Source organism: Dasypus novemcinctus, chromosome 2, assembly GCF_030445035.2.
Source record: "Dasypus novemcinctus isolate mDasNov1 chromosome 2, mDasNov1.1.hap2, whole genome shotgun sequence".
Lineage (NCBI taxonomy): Eukaryota > Metazoa > Chordata > Mammalia > Cingulata > Dasypodidae > Dasypus > Dasypus novemcinctus.
In genome coordinates, this window is record NC_080674.1 from 155,559,471 (window position 1) to 155,577,657 (window position 18,187).

An 18,187-nucleotide genomic window follows, 5' to 3' on the forward strand; every position below is an offset into this window, starting at 1 on the left:
ACCTAGCATATAATAGTTGTTCAAAAAAAAAAATCTTAGATTCTTTTCATTGTCTTTGGGAAAAAAAACCTAATATCTTCTTTGATTAAATTTATACTTTAAAATCATAGCTCTAAAGCAAAGAAAAACACACAGCAAACAGTTCCTTAAATTAATACTCTCCAAATAACCCATGTCTCTTGGGAAGTCCATCCGTTTCAGATACTACCCCTTCCAACAGTCCTACTTCAACTCTAATTTGTTTTTGTGCAAAAGAAATATAAATTGCTTCTTTTTCCAATCACCAGCAAGTATGGTGTACTAGCCAGCCAAAAGGGTGCTAATGCAAAATACCAGAAATTGGTTGGTTTTATAAAGGGTATTTATTTGGGGTAGAAGCTTATAGTCACCAGGCCATAAAGCACAAGTTACCTCCCTCACCAAAGTTTATTGCCATGTGTTGGAGCAAGATGGCTGCCACTGTCTGTAAGGGTTCAGGCTTCCTGGGTTCCTCTCTTCCCAGGGCTTGCTCTTTCTAGGCTCAGCACTCTGTTATCTCCATGAGGCCAGCTGTAGACTTTGAGGTGAATGGCTTGTTTCTCTTCCTAGGGCCTTCTCTCTTTCCTTATGACTAACCTCCTCTGTGTGCTTACTTCCCCAGGCTCCAGCTCAAGACTACAACCTACCTTCTCTGCAGTGTGGATTCTCTGATTCCCTGCCCACCAAGGGGGTGGAGAATCAACCTCCTACTGAGGTGGCCCAATCAAAGCCTCAATCATTATTTAATCAAGTAAAAGTAAAACCTCTGAATCCAATATACTCTGATATGCCCAGAAGAGAAGACCAGTTTACAAACATAATCCAGTATCTATTTTTGGAATTCATAAATAATGCCAAACTGTGTAGCACAGAAATCAGAGCTATAAATGAGACTAGCCTAAGAATTAGAATATATTATATAGAATTATATAGAAAATATATTATTGATTGCCTATAATATGTCAGACATTGTGATAGGATTGAATTAATGAAAGAAAACAAATATGATTCTCTCTAGTTGGGGAGATGTTTGCCATGGGGAAGCCACAACCAGGAGAAGACATAAGACAAACATGCATACTACAATCTCTAATGTCAAGATTCATAAGAGATGACATGGTCAAGGAGGGTTTTTGGAAGAAAAGGTAGGATTTGAGCTGAGACTTTTCAAGGTTGGAGAAGACCGTTCAAGGCCTTTTACTGTCCCTATATATAAAGATTGAATGCACTAAAACTCAAGGAAGAAGCTAGTTACAAAAATGCTTTCTCTCTCTGAATTCATAGAATCTTCTCTGAACTCTTTCATTATTCACTAGTACAAATTCTACCTGGGTTCCATCTCATCCAAAAGGCAGCATTAACTACTCTTGGGCAAAAGATAATTGGTTTGGATTTCACTACAGAGTTTGCATAGGGACTGTCCAATCCAACTGCCTCTGCTGCCAAAAAGTTAAAGCAGTCCAGGATAAATGTACTGTTTGCATTTTGTATTGTGAGAACCCCCCTTCCTACCTCCCAAACTTCCCTATGGGCAAGAGATAATTATAACAGCTGGTGCTGCCCACCTACTAGCCAGAAGTGGAAGGGATCAAGCTAGTAATGAAGATATTTGATGCTAGAAACCTTTTAAAATTCTAAATCCTATTTGAATTGGGAAAGCTCTGGAGATAAGTCCTTTGAGACAGGGCTCCATCCATTTCCCCATGTAACATGATTCTGAAGTCAGAACAATCACCTTCCATTCGTGGCATGGCATATAGTATCCTTCCCTCAAAGTACTATATATTTACTCTCAGCTACATTCAGCACCTTTCTTCATCCTGATCTTCTTCAATCTTCTAGATCAGAAGTACTTGGACAGACACTGGGGGATGAACTTCAGGCAAATCTGTATCTCTGAAATTATATGGCCTATTTTATGTTTGGGGCATATTAGCATTTTTTCCCCCTTTTAAGAGGAATCATAGCTTTCATTAGATTCTCCAAGGGCATGCCATGACCCCCCAAAAGATAAAAAATTGGTAATCTAAATCTATTAGGTTAAATTTCTATTTAGGCCATTTCCAAATACTTGCACTCCAACCAGCACACAAGGAAAAGGGGGGGATATTTGAAAAGCGATTTCACTGTTTCTTATCTGCTAATAACAACCAAGTACTAATGATGTTGCAAGGCTTGGCTCCTAGACTCTCAATTAGTAAATTAGTATAAAGTAATTCCTTCAAAATACAGATCTTTCTATGTTCCAATGCTTAAAAATTGTCCAGGTGTCAGGCTCAGTGAATAATGATCACCCAGGTTCTTAACGGCATCATTTTTTATTAGTCGTCTAATCATATGCGGTAGCCTACTGAGCACTATACAAGGAGGAGTACATAAACTCAGTTACTTCGGAGCCCTATCCAATTGCCTTATCAATAAGGAAGATTATGAAACTGTACCTCCCCCACTTGCCCCATCAGTGATAAAGAGTAGAAGATTAGGGTTCAAACAGCCTCAAGAAAAATGTATTCCTAATGAGCTCAGACCTTATTTTATACATTTCTAAAAAGAGGGGGCTTGGAATGGATTGGATTAATACCAGAAAAGTCACTGGGTTCTCTGACAAGAAAGCAAAATGTGCACATTAGAAGATATAATCTCTTTGCCTATTAAGGCCAACAACTAACCACATGACCATCTACTTCCCAGACCCTCAGGTTATTTTCCTATAATTTGGATGGAGATTCTGCTTACTTGATCTACCTTACACAGTTATCCTGACCATGAGATAATGATTTCAAAAATATACTGAAATATTTCCAACCCCCATCCTCCCTGGATCCTTACTTCTTCCACACATACGCAGACTTAGCAGGGCCCCAAGAAAGATGCCACAGTGCATTTGAGAACATTAGCTTCAGGAACAGGCAGCTCCTTATCTGGAAAACCAGGAACCTCCATTCTAAATACATTTTGGAAAAGAATGTGAGATTCCATTCAGGAGGCATCCCGGAAACTGAAAACAAGAGATTATGTTACAAAGAAGAGCTCAACAAAGCCAGCTGGGTTTGGCACCTTTAGTTATTTCCTTTTTCTGTTTAGTTTTCAGAACTTTACATCCATATATCATTATATATGCTTCAAAGAACTTTCACATCTTACTCATCTTTCTCTCATTAGTCACCTTGTGAGGTGTGCAGAACAAACTTTTTTTCATCTTTGACCTACTGCATCTTTTCTTCAGCCTACACAGTGATGTAGGGTTAAAAAGTCTTCTTAATCAACAAGTCCCTTTTCCCAAAACCCTTCATAGCCCTTAGAATAATATTCCATCTCCTTTATTTTACTCTCTCATTAACACTTTATTTTTAGAACAGTTTTATATTTGCTGAAAAATTAAACAGTACAGAGAATTCCCATATACCCCAACACAGTTTCTCCTATTAACATCTTACATTATTCGTATGGTACATTTGATTCAATTAATGAACTAGTGTTGTTACATTATTATTAACTAAAGTCCATAGTTTATTGGAATTTGTCTAATGTGGTTTTGTTTTCATACTTAGACTAGGGTTATGGGTTTGGGGAAGAAGATCATTGTGGAAAAGTTTCATTTTCCTCACATCGTATCAAGGGTACTACTGCCAACACAATTTATGACTATTGATATTGATCTTGAATACCTGGATGAAGTAGTATTTGTCAGGTTTCTCCACTCTAAAGTTACTCTTCCTCCCCTCCTATCACATTCTATTCTTCAGAAGGAAGCCTCGATGTGTAGTATACACAGAAAGAGTGGACAGTTATTCTCCCCCTCCTTTAGAATGGAGCAGCTACATAATTTATTTGCAACTCTTTACACAGAAGGTATTTCTCTTCCCCCTATTAATATGTATCAGTATGGACTCATGATCTCATGGATATTTATTTTGGACTGTGGGTTATAATCCAATACTACCTTATTTTGTTACAGCTTTGACCAATGGGAGCATTCTCATTGGCTCCTGTGTCCCTTTGACATAGTCCATCAACATAGGTGTTTTGTTTTCAGCACTTTCTTACTTTCTGGCTTTGCAAGATCCTACAGGCTCCTACTGTATATTTCCTGCAACAATTCTACAATCCGCCACTTCTCCAAGGAGCCCTGGTTCCTTTTATTAGAGAATGGTATTAGAAACTGATGCTAGGTGTGCTGCTACTACTCGAGTGTCTTTTCTTTAAGGCCCTCTCAACTGACACAACAAAGAAATGTAGGTGTGAATACAAACCTATCCCTCCCCAATATACACATATGTATACATATTTCTATATGTAACCATCTATATCTATCTATCTATATTTTTTTAAAGATTTATTTCTCCCTCACCCCTCGTTGGCTGCTCTCTGTGCCCTTTTGCTGTATATTCTTCTGGGTCCACTTGTATTTTCGGCAGCACTGGGAATCTGTGTCTCTTTTTGGTTGTGTCATCTTGCTGTGTGAGGTGCCGTGTGTGAGGCGCCACTCCTGGGTGGGCTGTGCTTTTCTCGTGCAGGGCGGCTCAATGTGGGGTGCACTCCTTGCGCATGGGGCTCCCCTACGCAGGGGACACCCCTGCATGGCACAAAACTCCTTGCGTGCAGCAGTGTTGCACATGGGCCAGCTCACCACACGGGCCAGGAGGCCCTGGACCTCCCATATGGTAAGCAGACTCTCTATCAATTGAGCCACATCCGCTTCCCTATATCCATATTAAGTTAAACTGAATTCTTACTGATGTCTCCAACTCTAATTCTTTATCATATGAATCACTCTAGCTCCTTTTCCTTGCCTATCTAGAAATTCTCACCCAACAGTGAGAAAGGATTGTAAGCTTCTTAAAGACAGCATCGGTGCCTTATTCACTGTTGTTTCCAACTACCGTGTTTGGCACATACAATGTACACGTTGGCTTGCTATTGCATTTAACCAATAATTTCAGTTCTGGAAGGAACTAGAGATAAATTTGCAAATGTTACCAAATATGGATTTCAAAGACTAAAATCACAACAATTTATTAGGGCAACAGTACAAAAGGGTACACCAACAAAGGTCTGATTTAAGTGTTTTCATTCCACTCAGTGAAAAAAAATGACAGTAATACATCTAAGCCACTTAAAAGGGATTCAGGCTTCCCTGAAAAGGATTCAAGTAGCATAAAACAGTTTGTTTCTCCACAGCAATTTACATTTATTAAAATAGATAATAGGCATAATCATTGTCAAAATAGAGCTTCTACCCTGTATAATGTCTTGATACATTCTCTAAGTTCCTGACAAACAGGCACAAAGCCACAGCAGATTAGACTTTAAGTGGGGTATCACTCTAATAGCACAGCAGAAAAACCAATCTCACCCTTCTGGGAAGGAAAATAAGACCTGAAAGCAGGCTTTAAAGACGAAAGGTAAAGTACAAAGGGAAAGGTGCTAAAGTGATGTATCAGCTGCAAGGAAACTGGGCTCTAAGGTGACACTCTGCATTAATGATGCTAATTTATGTCTGGGTAAGAGTGTGTGCATGACACGGAGGAAATCTGAAGAGGTCTTTATATTATACTGTGGAGGGGCTCATTTTGAATCTCTTGGAAAGGTATGTGCTTTATACAGGGACTGCCTCACATGGGCATATATTATGTAGTTATGTAGATTCTGTGTCAGTTTCTTATGAATGAATTACTTGTTTCCTTACATCTATTCTGGACTCCTTTTAATCTGTTCTTTTTTTAAAGAATTTATTATGCTCAAATATGTGTAACAAAAATTTTGCCATTTTAACCCTTGTCAGTGTATAATCCAGTGACTTGAGTTGTATTATATACATTATATAGTATATGTAATATTACTGTCATTACCACCACCCATTATGAATAGTTATCACCCCAAAGAGAAACTCTGTACTCACTAAGCAATAACTCCCCATTTACCCTATCCCCAGCCCTTGCTAACCTCTAATCTGCTTTCTGTCTCTATGAATTTACTTATTCTAAATATGTCATAAGTGGAATCATACAATATTTCTTTCTTTGTGTCTGGTTTATTTCAGTTCCAATCTATTCTACACTGTAGCCAAAATGACTTTTTGAAAAACAAATTTGTTCACTAGCTCCCCATCTCCCCCACATTAAACATTTTAACAATTTCTCATTGCTCCCAGGACACAAAGCAAAAATGCCTCATATAACCTCAATGCTCTGCAAGATGTGGTTTCTGACTAAGCCCACCTCTGGGAACTTGAGCCACACTGGCTCAACACACAGCCTCTCTATTACCATAGGGCCCTAGTCCATTTGTTTTTGTCTACGTGGATCATTCTCCCACTTCCCCTTCAACAACAGCTAGATTCTTCTAAGGCTTCAGAATTTAGCCCAATTATTCTTCACTAGGGAAGCCTTCTCTGTGCAGGTCCAATCCTCTTACTCCATACTCCCAAAGCACTACAAACTCTTCCATTACAGTGCTTGTCACAGTTGTGATTTTGATTAATTTATCTCCCCAGAGGAGAGAGATGTGTCAACCTGTACATCTGGCACCCAGCCTCATGCCTGGTACACAATAAGGGCCCAGTAAATGAATGGACAATGATCACACTGTCAACCCATGCCACTGTTAAGGCTTTCCTACTCATGAAGCTCACCTTTGGATTCTGAAGAATGCTATTTCATGCCAGATACTTGATGGGTCACCCTAGTGATGGGCACAAGAAATACCACTGTCAGGCTTTGGTAGTTTCCAAAGAAACAGGAAGCCCCTTTTATCATATGGATTGTTAATGCATTGAAATGGGCATAGGGGGATATGAAGTAGTAATCCTATCCAGCACAGGTCAGCTACAGTACTACTAGTCCTATCCCTTAAGATCATTGTTATCAAATAATTTTGCTTTTTTTCCCCACAATATCCAAAATGCTGCTATTACAAGTTCTAATCATTCGGCCTGGATTTCATTCAACATTCAACAAATACTTACTATAACATATTTATTATTTTCCAGGCACTGTGCTAGACCCTGGGCTGTATGGTAATAGAGAAAACGTGCTCACCTTCAAGTGAAGGAGACAGCCAACACACTAACATAAATGCAATCATTTCACATTGTTAGTAGTACTAACAAGGAAGGAAATTTGTGTTCTATATGGGTAAGGTCATTCCCATTGTTTCATCTTGATCTTAAGTGGCCTGGATGTCCCACTGGGCTAACCTGCACCATTTATTGCTCCCTGGTATCAAACAGATTACAGTATTTTCTTTTCAGTTGATGAAGTATTAGAGGATTTTATGTTTTAGTGTCAAGATGTCCCATAAAAATTTAAACACATTCACTTCCTCAAATTAAAGACTAGGCAAAACACAAGGTAAAGCTTTCTATAGAGTCACTATAACCCCTCAAAATCTCTGTTGTCAATTTTGAAGCACTCCCAAATGATCAAGACACCTTCTTCTCTAAGGTGTATATCTCAACAGAGTATTGACTAGTGCCAAGAGATTTTTCACTTGGTTTCAGTGAAAGGTAATGCAAGGAGTAGCTGGTGGCACAGAGAGCCTTAAAGGCGTCTATGGGGAGTTAGATCACCATTATAGTCCCTGAGGTCCAGAATAGTGTTTGAAACATAAATGCCCCACAATGATTATATGTGAAATGTTTGCTGAAAGAATGATGATGCTTTGAGGAAATCAGCCAGTTAAGCATGGGACCAGGGTAGAAGTGAAATAAAGACAATGATTAAAATTGAAGGGACTTGCTTTCCCAAAGAAAAGGTCTAAGAGAAGTGATACCAAGAGCAGTAGGCTTTTAGCCCTTTTTGTCTAAGGCTGCTGGGAGAATCTCCAGAACAGACAACAGCTGCCTGAGGTGCCACAGCTCAAGACTAACGCTCCAGCCTACTTTCTCCAGTGGAGAAGAACAATCAGCAGATAAATTCTTCTCTTAACTCTTCTGAACAAATAAACTAATTGTGTCTTTGTTTTTAACATAACAAATTATCGCCTGATTAGAGGTCATTAGTGACCGTTAATAAATGAAACTGTTTGCGTTTCCCTAGTATATTTGAATTACTCAGTCTTGCCATTCACACTAGGTCAGTCAAGCTTCCAAAGGGAAAGCCCCCTTATTGGTGTCTCTTGCTAGGCTTAAACAAACTAACAATTAGCCTTGGGAATTGAAGTATGATGCAGTAGAATTCATTATTTGGTTAATTCCTGTTCTCCCCACTGCAGAACCATTTCCTTTGTAGGAAGACATACTCTTTGTGCCAAATAACCCTCTCTGTGAACCTTCTCGGCAATTCCCAATGATTGCTAATGCATTGTCCAGCAACAAGGACTTGTTTATGTGATGCTAATACAGACAGTCTTAAGCCTACAACACAGTTGTGTACTAGAGTCCAGAAACGTGCAGGGAGCACACTGAGGACTGTCAGAAATATGGTGGTGTTCGGAACAGAGTCTAGATGGCAAACAGTGGAGGCAGAATAGAGTATTTATAGGCATAGGTCAACTGGGTAATCCAGAACTTAAAAAAGTCCAGTCTGGGGTTTTGGATTATCCATATTAGAAGCAATATTCTTGAAAAGAACTGGATAATTGCCAAACGTCCATTTCCTTTTGTGCTGAGCAGTCACAGAGGGGGCATAGAGTGATTAAGAGAGATTAACGATCTCAGAAGTGGTTGACATAACAATTGCCATTTGGGAGCAAATCCATAGCCCATCCCATCTAATTGCTTAAAACAAGTCCCCCAGGAAACCCCACTTTTGACTACTAACATGCTGAGGGCATAGAACTAGAGGAGTTACTAACAGGGCAAGCAATGGCAGCCCATACATACATTACTGAAACTAAGTTTACCTTAACCTAGCTGAGTAAATGACTCATGCCTTAGCTCAACATGTACAATAACAGTATAGAGTTCATTGAAGCTAAAGAAGCCTTCCCAATCAGTTATCTCACTCGTCTTTTCATCAGCCCTATGGAAATGTTTGGGTAGAAATTATTAATAGCACAGTAATGGTTAAAAAAAAAAAAAGCAGTCTCCAGAGTCAAAACGTGGTTTTCAAATCCTGGGTTTTCTACTTATAAAGCAGAGTAAAGTCAAGCAAGTTACTTACCCTCTCTAAGCTTCAGTTTTCTCATCTGTAAAACAGAGATAATACTGGCACCTACCTCATAAGGTAGTTATAAAACCCTAACAAAGTAATTAGCATCTATAAAGTACTTAGTACACTACATGGCACATAAGTGCTCATTAACTGCTATTGTTTATCTCTTCCTTCTCCATCTCTATCATTACCACCATCATCACCCCCACCACCCACCATGCCACCATTCCCAACAGGAAGTTAAGGTTATTACTAAGTCTGCCAGGTTTTCCTGAAGTCACCCAGCTACTAAGTAAATGAGCTATGACTAACCCATTATCAAATGACCATACCATTCTCCCTGTCTAGGATACTTTTCATTTGTCTCCCCTTCACCTGAATCATTCCTCCCTGTCCTTCTGGTCTCAGTTTAGCTATCTCCTTCTCCATGACCCCTCCTGTGAGCCCTCTTACATCATCTCACAGTGCCTGGACTTGTCCTATCACAGAACTCCTCATACATTACAAGTGCCTGTTGTCCTGTCTGTATCCCACATGGACCATGGATTCCTTAAGGGAAGAGACCAGGTCTGTGTACTACACCAGTGCAGAGCACAGGACCAGGCACACAGTGAGAGCTCAGTGAAAACTTAATGAAAGGATGGAAGCCAGACTCTTCTCATCTGCAGCCATGTATTCAACTATTATTTTTCTTTGGAGCACATTTTTAGAAATCAAAAGATAGCCATACTTGGCTGGCTTCACACCATATACTGCTATTACATAAGAATCTTGTTCTCATGTTGAAAACTCAAGGCAACTTTAATCAAATTCTAATGGATTCCATCTCTGAAAAAAGTAGCTGAACTTGTGAAATGGGAACCTTGAAGTGACTCTTACATTCTATTAAAGAAAAAATACATTCATTCCTGTGTACACCTCATACTTATTCACTAAGCTATGCACAATGCTTACATAGTCACCAGCTTCTTAGCATTTTGAAAAGGGCACAGTCTTTGTACTTTGATAGGAGTTCAGAAACATTTGGACTCCATGAGGCACAATGAAAAGCAGGAGTTTGTCCTTGCTTGTCTCTTCCAATATAAGCTCTTAAAATCCTGACTCTGAACTGTCCCTGTCTCACTTGCAGTTTTTATTTCAGTGCTTTGGGAAATTTTGAGTCTGATACAGATAGAAAAACATGACCAGATAACAAAATATTCAATTCTCCTTTTCCTCCCTCTTGGAGGAAGTATAGGGGGCATAAAAATTGGATGTTTCATGGAAATTCACACAAAGGGTATCTAGTCTTCTCATTAAAGTGACATCATCCAAGGCAAACCAAATAAAACTGAAACCCCCCCATTGATTCCCTATTAGAATGCGTTGAAACATTACTTGTTAGGGATGAAAGAGGGTACATTTAAGTTACAACAGATATAAACCCTTAATTAAAATAGGCCAGAGAGAAAAATGGTAATTTTTCTATGGCAAGGAAAAAGCTGAACTCTGCCCCCACAAACACTCCAAGGTATTATTTAAAAACAAACCCTCTTATTTTATCATCTTATATTAAAAACACATTAAGAAATATCACCTGCATGGAATCAGCAGGAATGTACACAGCCAAGGTTGCACAATTCCCTGGAGACACCAAAGCCTAGCACATCTTTGATATTCTCTGATGGGGATTATACATCAACATATACACATTCATTTATGTGCATATAAATATATAAATCTACCCTTTGTTTTCTTCCCCCTTTTGTCTTTGACCACCTTTTTAATTTGATTTGCTCCATGATAAATATTTATTTGGGACCTTCCTTCTTCCGACTGCCTCTCTTAAGGGAAGCTCTTTTCTTCGGAATATTTTCTCCCTCTTCTGATCTGACTCAGAGTTCGTATCTACCTCTGTCAAAAACTCTACCTCAAGGGAGAATCTCTGAGGATGCTTTTCCTCAAATACAAATAAAGATCTTTCGTGCTGAATTTTATTTTCCAGAACTCAAAAATAGCCAAATGCGGAGGCTATAAAGTCAGCCTCACCACCAAGTCTCCAGAAGTGACTCTAAGGGCGTCGAAGGAGTCTCTGGGCTGCCTCCTTCAAATCAAGTGGAACTACTTAAGGGTCATACTGAAAGGACTTAAGAGTATCTCGTACAGGTGAGAAGTTTTTGTTTTTCCTACATAGTGGCGGCTAGAAATGCTTTTTCCCACCCAAAATGATTTAGTGAGATCCTCCATTCTTCATTAAACACAAAGTAGGATGCTCCTAGGATCTCTTCCTTTGCCTTCTGACCCCTTTTTCTTTGCTAGAGCAGTTAGTCTACCTTCCTGTTCACTGGCCTGTTCTACATACCTCCTGAGAATCAATAAGCAGGGTCTGCTCTTGTCTAACCTATAACCAGTCATAACGTATCACTCCCATGGATCAACAAATTCTATTGAAACGAGGTCTTAATTCTTAAAACAGTAGGGCAAATGATGCTTCTTAGCTACACTAACTTTCTTTTCAAACGCAAATGATTTTGTTTGGATCCTACAGTACAATAATTGTTAAGCAACAGGATCTATTCAACACTTCTATATTGCCATTTTATTAAGAACAGTAGGTATAAATAATAACATTAATACCTTTATTTCCATAGGTGCTTTCGTCTGGATAATTCATGCTTCATTCTTGTGCCACTATTCTCTGTCTTGGGTTCTCCCTTGGCTCCTGTGACAAACATGGGGTTCAGGTCCAGACTCCTGGGTAACGATGCTCAACTTTGGGTAATATATATGTGGACTTACACACTCCCACACCCCTACAGTCTGTCATAAATTCAGATTAATCCAGTGACCCAGCCAACACTACAGAGATTTTGGTGTTTCAGCCTGCTCACCTGAAAGTGTGCTGCCTTCTGTTTTAGAGACATAGCACAAGGGTTCTCCAAGTGTCATCCCTAAGCCAATAGCAACAGCAACCTCCCGGGAAACTGTTAGAACTCAAACTCTCAGACCCCATCCCAGGCCTGTTAAACCAGAAACTCTGGGGGTGGAGCCCAGTAATTTGTTTTTGAAAAACCTTTCAGGTGGTTCTAATGTACATTAGTTTGAGGAGGCTGGGTGGGGTGGTTAGGAGAGCTGTCTTCAGGTAGAGAGGTGTCACATGGAGGAGATACGAAGCTTTTTGAGTAAGGTTTCATAGCATAGGGCTGAGAGCAATGGGTGAAAACTACAGAGACAGCTCTGGTATAGGGCCACTTTTCAAGCGATTAGAAATAATAAACAGGAACAGGCCATCACATTGATTAGAAGTAGCTCTGTTTCTTTCTCTGGAAGTATTCGGAGTTATAAAATTATACTCTGAGAGTCTATGAATAAGGCAACATGAGAAGTACTAAAATTAATGATACAAGATTTAAAACAAATCAAAACAAAGTTAACCCTTATTAGTAAGCTTCAACATATTGCAAATATAAAAAAGAGCCTATAATTAATCTATTACCATTAATTTTTTAAATATTTCAAACTATTATGTTAATAGCTACCTCTTGATGGTACATTAGGTAAATAATGGCTTTAGTTTCCTTAATGCTTTTTTTCATATTCAGATTCCAAAGCAAAAGACTACATTTGTTATTTCAAAAGGGATCAGTCACCACCAGCCAGAACTGCTACTGGATCAAAGTTTAAAGTAGGGATGTTATCTTCTTACACTTCTGTTTTTAAGTCAAAACAATTGTCTTTCCACAGTAAAGATTATGCTTTAGGACATATCAGTAACTAATAATAACCATGAAAATAGCAGCCTGACATTATTAAACAGTCTCTATGTACTTGGGACTGCCCTGAGAGCATAACATGCTTTGTCATAGTCACATTCACAGCAGCCGTAGAGGTGAGCACTTCCATCCTCATCTGTAAAACGACATTGTACTGTTCCTTACCCTTATTTGTAACCAGGGCTTAGGGAGGTTAAATAGCTTGTCCAAGATCATAGAACTAGGAAGTGGTGGAGCCAGGATTCCAACCCAGCATCTCCTGAGTCTGTGCTCTTAACCAATTATGTATATTTTCTAGCATAATTTTGAACCCTAGGGATTGGTTGAGAAGAAAGACTATATGGTCCAGTGAAAATAGTACTTATGACAAATCAAGGCCTCTGGAAATACTCAAGAGAACCTGACCACCCCTTACTGAATGTTCAATCTATGTAAAGGTCTGAACTATACAACTCCTGTCAATCCTTACAACAAGTTAGTTACTATTATTGTCTCGATTTTACTACGGGCAACTTCAGTTAGAGAATTTAAGTAATAGGCCAACCTTCCTATTACATAGCTCCCCCCACGCATAATTAAATGAAAACGAGGCAAAAGATGTACATAGTACATAAAAACAACTTAGTAAATTTAGCTTCCCTCCCTTATTTTTCCAAGGATAAAAACGGCGTTGGTGATGATTGATCCACTGTCTTTCTTGCTTAATTTCTTACTTATTACAAATGGAAGATATTTGTAAGTTAAATATTTGGGTGAAGTACACAGTTATGAAATAGATCTAAGTTCACTGGCTTCTCCGCATCTTTATAATCACCAAACCCTAGCTCTCTGAGTCTTTGTGGTCCCAGACCTTTCCATTTGGCAATAATCACAATGACTTTAGGAATGAGCACTGCCCACACCCAGCTCAGCAGTCACCGAGCTGCTGCTCACCTGAAGAGCCTGGTGGGAAGGATGCTGGCGGCCATTAGAGAGTTAGGAAAAATGAACATTTTCCCCCTGAAACTGTGAGACTGCAATTGGTTGGAAGATCAGTGAAAAGCTGATTTATCTAATATTCTAATATCATGAAAAGAGCTCTATTTTAAAGAATCAGACTATGTGGGCCTCAGTCTTGGCTCCAACACAAACCAGCTATGTGATCATGAGCCAGTTTATTTACTCCACTGGAACTCAGTTTCCTCATTGAGGAAATTGAGAATATAAAGCTTTCTCTTCAAAATGTGTTGTGCATAGTAGAAAAGAGCTGTGAAAACACTTTACAGAAACCTAAAACGCCTTCATAAACGTATGGTGGCATCAATATTTTATGTAGCTCCTTCCTCGCCTACAATTTGGCTCCTAACATTTTAACCTGGGTAGCCACCTGGCTTACTGACAGACTAATTTAAAAGGCAAGAGGAAGGGGTACTTGGTTTAAAACTGACCGATATCAGAATGCATCTGTGGAACTATTTGCTCCATTGTTTTGATAGTTAAGAGGGATTTCCATTGGCCTTACTTCCCTGTAAGTAAGCTTGAGAAATTCCCGAGGTCAGGGCATGTAGGCAAAAATGGCCTGAGAAAACTTTCCATGTGAGCAACAAGGAATATCCCACCTACTATGTCAATGAGCAGGACAGAGAGACAGTCTCAGCAGCTCGACCATGCATTGTGCCAAAGACTCCTTTGGGTTCTTAGTCAGATTTCAAGGTGCCCCATGTCTTCACTAGAGTAGAATTTGGCCTATATGTAGATTAGTTGGGACATTAGGGAATGGGGGTAGTGTGAGTGGAGAGACGAAGAAAAGATAGTATTTAGTACTATTGACTGTTTTCACATCTTATTGGAAAGATTCATCCAAGAGATAGAAGATCAAGAATGTAAAAAATTTAGGCAATGTCTTCTTTGTTGACCTTACATTTTTCTTGTACTATTGTGTCGCCTCAAGTTATTGGACAGATTAAAATAGCTTCATGATGTCATGGCATTATCTTGCTTTTCCAGTTATATTTCTATTCTTTTCTTCAAATATTTTTTATCAACCCAAACAGGTAAAACTAAAGCAAGGAGCATGCTATTCTAAGTATAAATTTCCCTTGAGCCTATAATAAGAAAGGCATATTCATTCTTTCAAGTCACTAGTTGTGGAGCTATAAATCTGACTGCTTGAGCAATCACCTCAAACTCTGGCTCTACATCATCTTACCAAGTTAACTTTGCAGTAACAAAAACAGAGGTCATGGAGGTTGTTCAGATCATGATAAATGACTGGGAAGAAAACCCAAGGCTTCTCAGACATCAAATATACCATACTCTCTAAAGCCAAGATCATCTCCTGAGTGGGAGGTGGCATTTTCCTGTTTAGGTTTCTCTGATAAAACGTTCTCATGCTCGGTCACTAGCAGCCACATCTGCAGCCATACACTGCACTTGACCAACTGCCCCATTTGCAGACCTCTCCAGTAGGGCTTGTTGTCACTAATCCACTGATTAAATATTTTAAGACTGGCCTTTGCAAAACATGCCAGAAATTCCTTCAGGGTAATTAAAACCACCTTCTGTGTCAATAAATGCAGACCGTGAGATCCTTCGTGTACAGTGGGGCAGGCTCTGACCGGCTGTCTCTAGGACATTTTTCCTTAGATGGGCTTTCCGTCACTGCAATTGATTCTCACTGTCTAATCCAGACCCTTGCCTGGTTCCTTTTTGAAATGGTTGGCTGAGGTCAGAGACATTGTCTTATCTTTATTGTTTGAACCAAGACACAAGGACCAAAGAGGTTCTGAACCTAAGGGCCAAGCTCACTGTCAATGCCCTTTCTGGGAGCTTGAAAGGGATTCTTGTTACAAAATTTGATGGTATCTAGTATCCACTTATTACCACTCTTCTGGGGTTCAAATTGATTTTTATTTGAAAAGTTAGTAATGTGACTTTGAAGTAAAAGGAACAACTTAGGTGAACATTTACCCAGAGCTTAGTTCTTTGTGCATAGTAGACACTCTATGAAATATTTTTCAAAACAATGACAGCTTTATTGTTTTTATATTTGATCCTGTAAACAATGTACGTGTTTTTTTTAAACTGTCATACATTATAGACATTATAAAGGTAAATAGTAGAAGTTACTGAAAGTTCCATTGGCCTGAGATAACCATCTTTAATATTTTGGTAGCCATTCTATTCAGGGAATTCTGTATGTACACCTGTAGAAATTTATATGAGGAATCATTATATATATCCTTATTATAATGGATGTAGCTACCTTTAATTTTTTAAGTCTTTTTTTTTTTTGCTTACTTCTCCCTTCTCCCTCATAACCAAAGTTAATAACTTCTATTTTTTCATTCTGATATCATATACCAGCTCATATCACGTGAATGAGTTTTCAGTTGTTCAAATAGTTGCTGGTTGGATAAAGAATAGGATGGAAGAACAAACAAACAAATGAATGGACGAAAGAATGAATAATAGGCTATGCTCTTATTGTTTTTTATTCTACCCCCCGTCCCCCCAGTTGTCTGCTCTCTGTGTCCATTTGCTGTGTGTTCTTCTGTGACTGCTTCTATCCTTATCAGCGGCACTGGGGATCTGTGTTTCTTTTTGTTGCATCACCTTTGCTATGTCAGCCTTCCATTTGTACAGTACCATTCTTGGGCAGGCTGCACTTTATTTCACGTTGGACAACTCTCCTTACTGGGCTCGCTCCTTGCACGTGGGGCTCCCATAAGCATGGGACTCCCCTTCGTGGCATGCACTCCTTGCGCACATCAGCACTGCGCATGGGTCAGCGCCACATGGGTCAAGAAGGCCTGGGGTTTGAACCGCGGACCTCCCATGTGGTAGGCAGACGCCCTATCCATTGCGTCAAGTCTGCTTCCCACTATGATCTTAATTAGCTAGTAAAGTTTGCAAGTGGCTACGCAAATCACATAGCACATCTTTTGACATCTCCCTTTATCGTTGAACTTTAGTAGGGATAGGAGAACCTGATTTCAACATTTTTAGAACAATCTGCAAATTTAAACTCTCAAGTAAAGAATATGTCACTGACTGCATGCGATGCTAACTACAGAGGTTACTGATATACTCTCAAACTCAATTAAATTAAAAAAAAATTTATTTAGCACCTGTGTGTCAAGCTCTGTACTGTTGTTTATAGATTAAACTAATGAAGTAAAGATATAAGAACAGCCTTCCAGGAGTTTCTGATCTAGTGAGGGAGACAATATGTAGGTTCTGCTTCTTACTGGCTGTCTAAACTTGAGTCTCATTCCACAATGAGGAAATGGGGATAATACCTATACCTCAGAGGTTTGCTGTGATGATTAAAGAACTCAAAGAATTCAGGAAAACATCACAGGGAAATGAAGGTCCCACGCTTTGTAGATCCCAGGCTAAGGGAAACAGCAACATGTAAAGGCAGAGAAGCAAGAATGACCTGGTGTAGTGAGGACAAAACAAGTCAGCCTGGTTGGTTTAAAGACCAGCTAGGGGAGACAAGGAGATGAGGAGGCAGAAGGAAATACTACCATTTATAAGCACAGGAAAAAAATTGGGAACAGCACTCTTCTTAAAGGGTCAAACAAATGTAAAAAATATTTCTTTGCCTTTTCAGTATGTGCCAAAGTCTAGATCAAGGCCATGCATGTGGGTGACTCAAAGGAGACCTGCTTGTCAAATAACTGGAAAAAGAGAAAACCTGGTCTGCACAATGGGCTCAAGTCCAAATTTCTAAGACTTATAGGAAAAATTCTAATCAGAAAATTTCCATCCCAAATTGTGCTGAGGAAGCTTGGGGACAGAGCAAGCATGTTGGCAGCAGAAGCACAATATGATCATCAGACTGCTTCTGCATCTTTCAACTCAGCCCACAGAGTCCTTGAGGTCCTGGTGAGACCTCAGCATGTTTTTGATTTCCAACCCCTCAAAGGGTTAGAGGACCTACTGGAAATATACCTTGTTCACATAGGTATATTTCCTATGTGAACTCCATCAAAATTGTCCCCCTGTCTCCTATGAAGTAACTAGACAGTTCTGACTTCCACAGCATACTATTGGGTTTCACCCAGCCTAATCCTACAGAACTGAAATGAAAGGGAGAAGGGATTAGAATTTAAGTCACTGCAGGAGACGTCAGTTGGAAGCACTGGACTATCCCAGTTTCTTCTGTTAGTTCGGGGTCCCAGGGCAGTTCTCCTCCTCTCGTATCTCCTTTTAAACTGACACCATTGAATTCCAGGCAGTCTGTCCCCACTGATCTTCCTGCTCTAATCAATATTCTCTCATAACACCAATTCCACCTTTGCCTTCCAAACAGAAAAGAGATGAGAAGTAGATTTT

At 39.4% G+C, this 18,187-nt stretch overlaps 1 protein-coding gene across 15 annotated transcripts in view; it reads right to left on the bottom strand.

The window, feature by feature from the left end:
- PPP2R2B (protein phosphatase 2 regulatory subunit Bbeta) overlaps positions 1-18,187 on the bottom strand; it is a 497,691-nt gene that overhangs the window by 236,322 nt on the left and 243,182 nt on the right. For 5 of the 15 annotated variants that reach the window (XM_071210511.1, XM_071210498.1, XM_058280427.2 and 2 more), the window contains 2 exons: positions 11,730-11,814; positions 9,123-9,147 (listed from right to left, as the gene is read on the bottom strand). The exons of 7 other annotated variants lie outside the window; for them this stretch is intronic. In XM_071210511.1, coding sequence (XP_071066612.1) covers positions 9,123-9,147; positions 11,730-11,741 — 37 coding nt within the window. In that variant the 5' untranslated portion in view covers positions 11,742-11,814. The remainder of the gene's footprint in view (positions 1-9,122; positions 9,148-11,729; positions 11,815-18,187) is intronic. 3 more of the 15 variants (XM_058280419.2, XM_071210505.1, XM_071210502.1) reach the window with 1 other exon arrangement.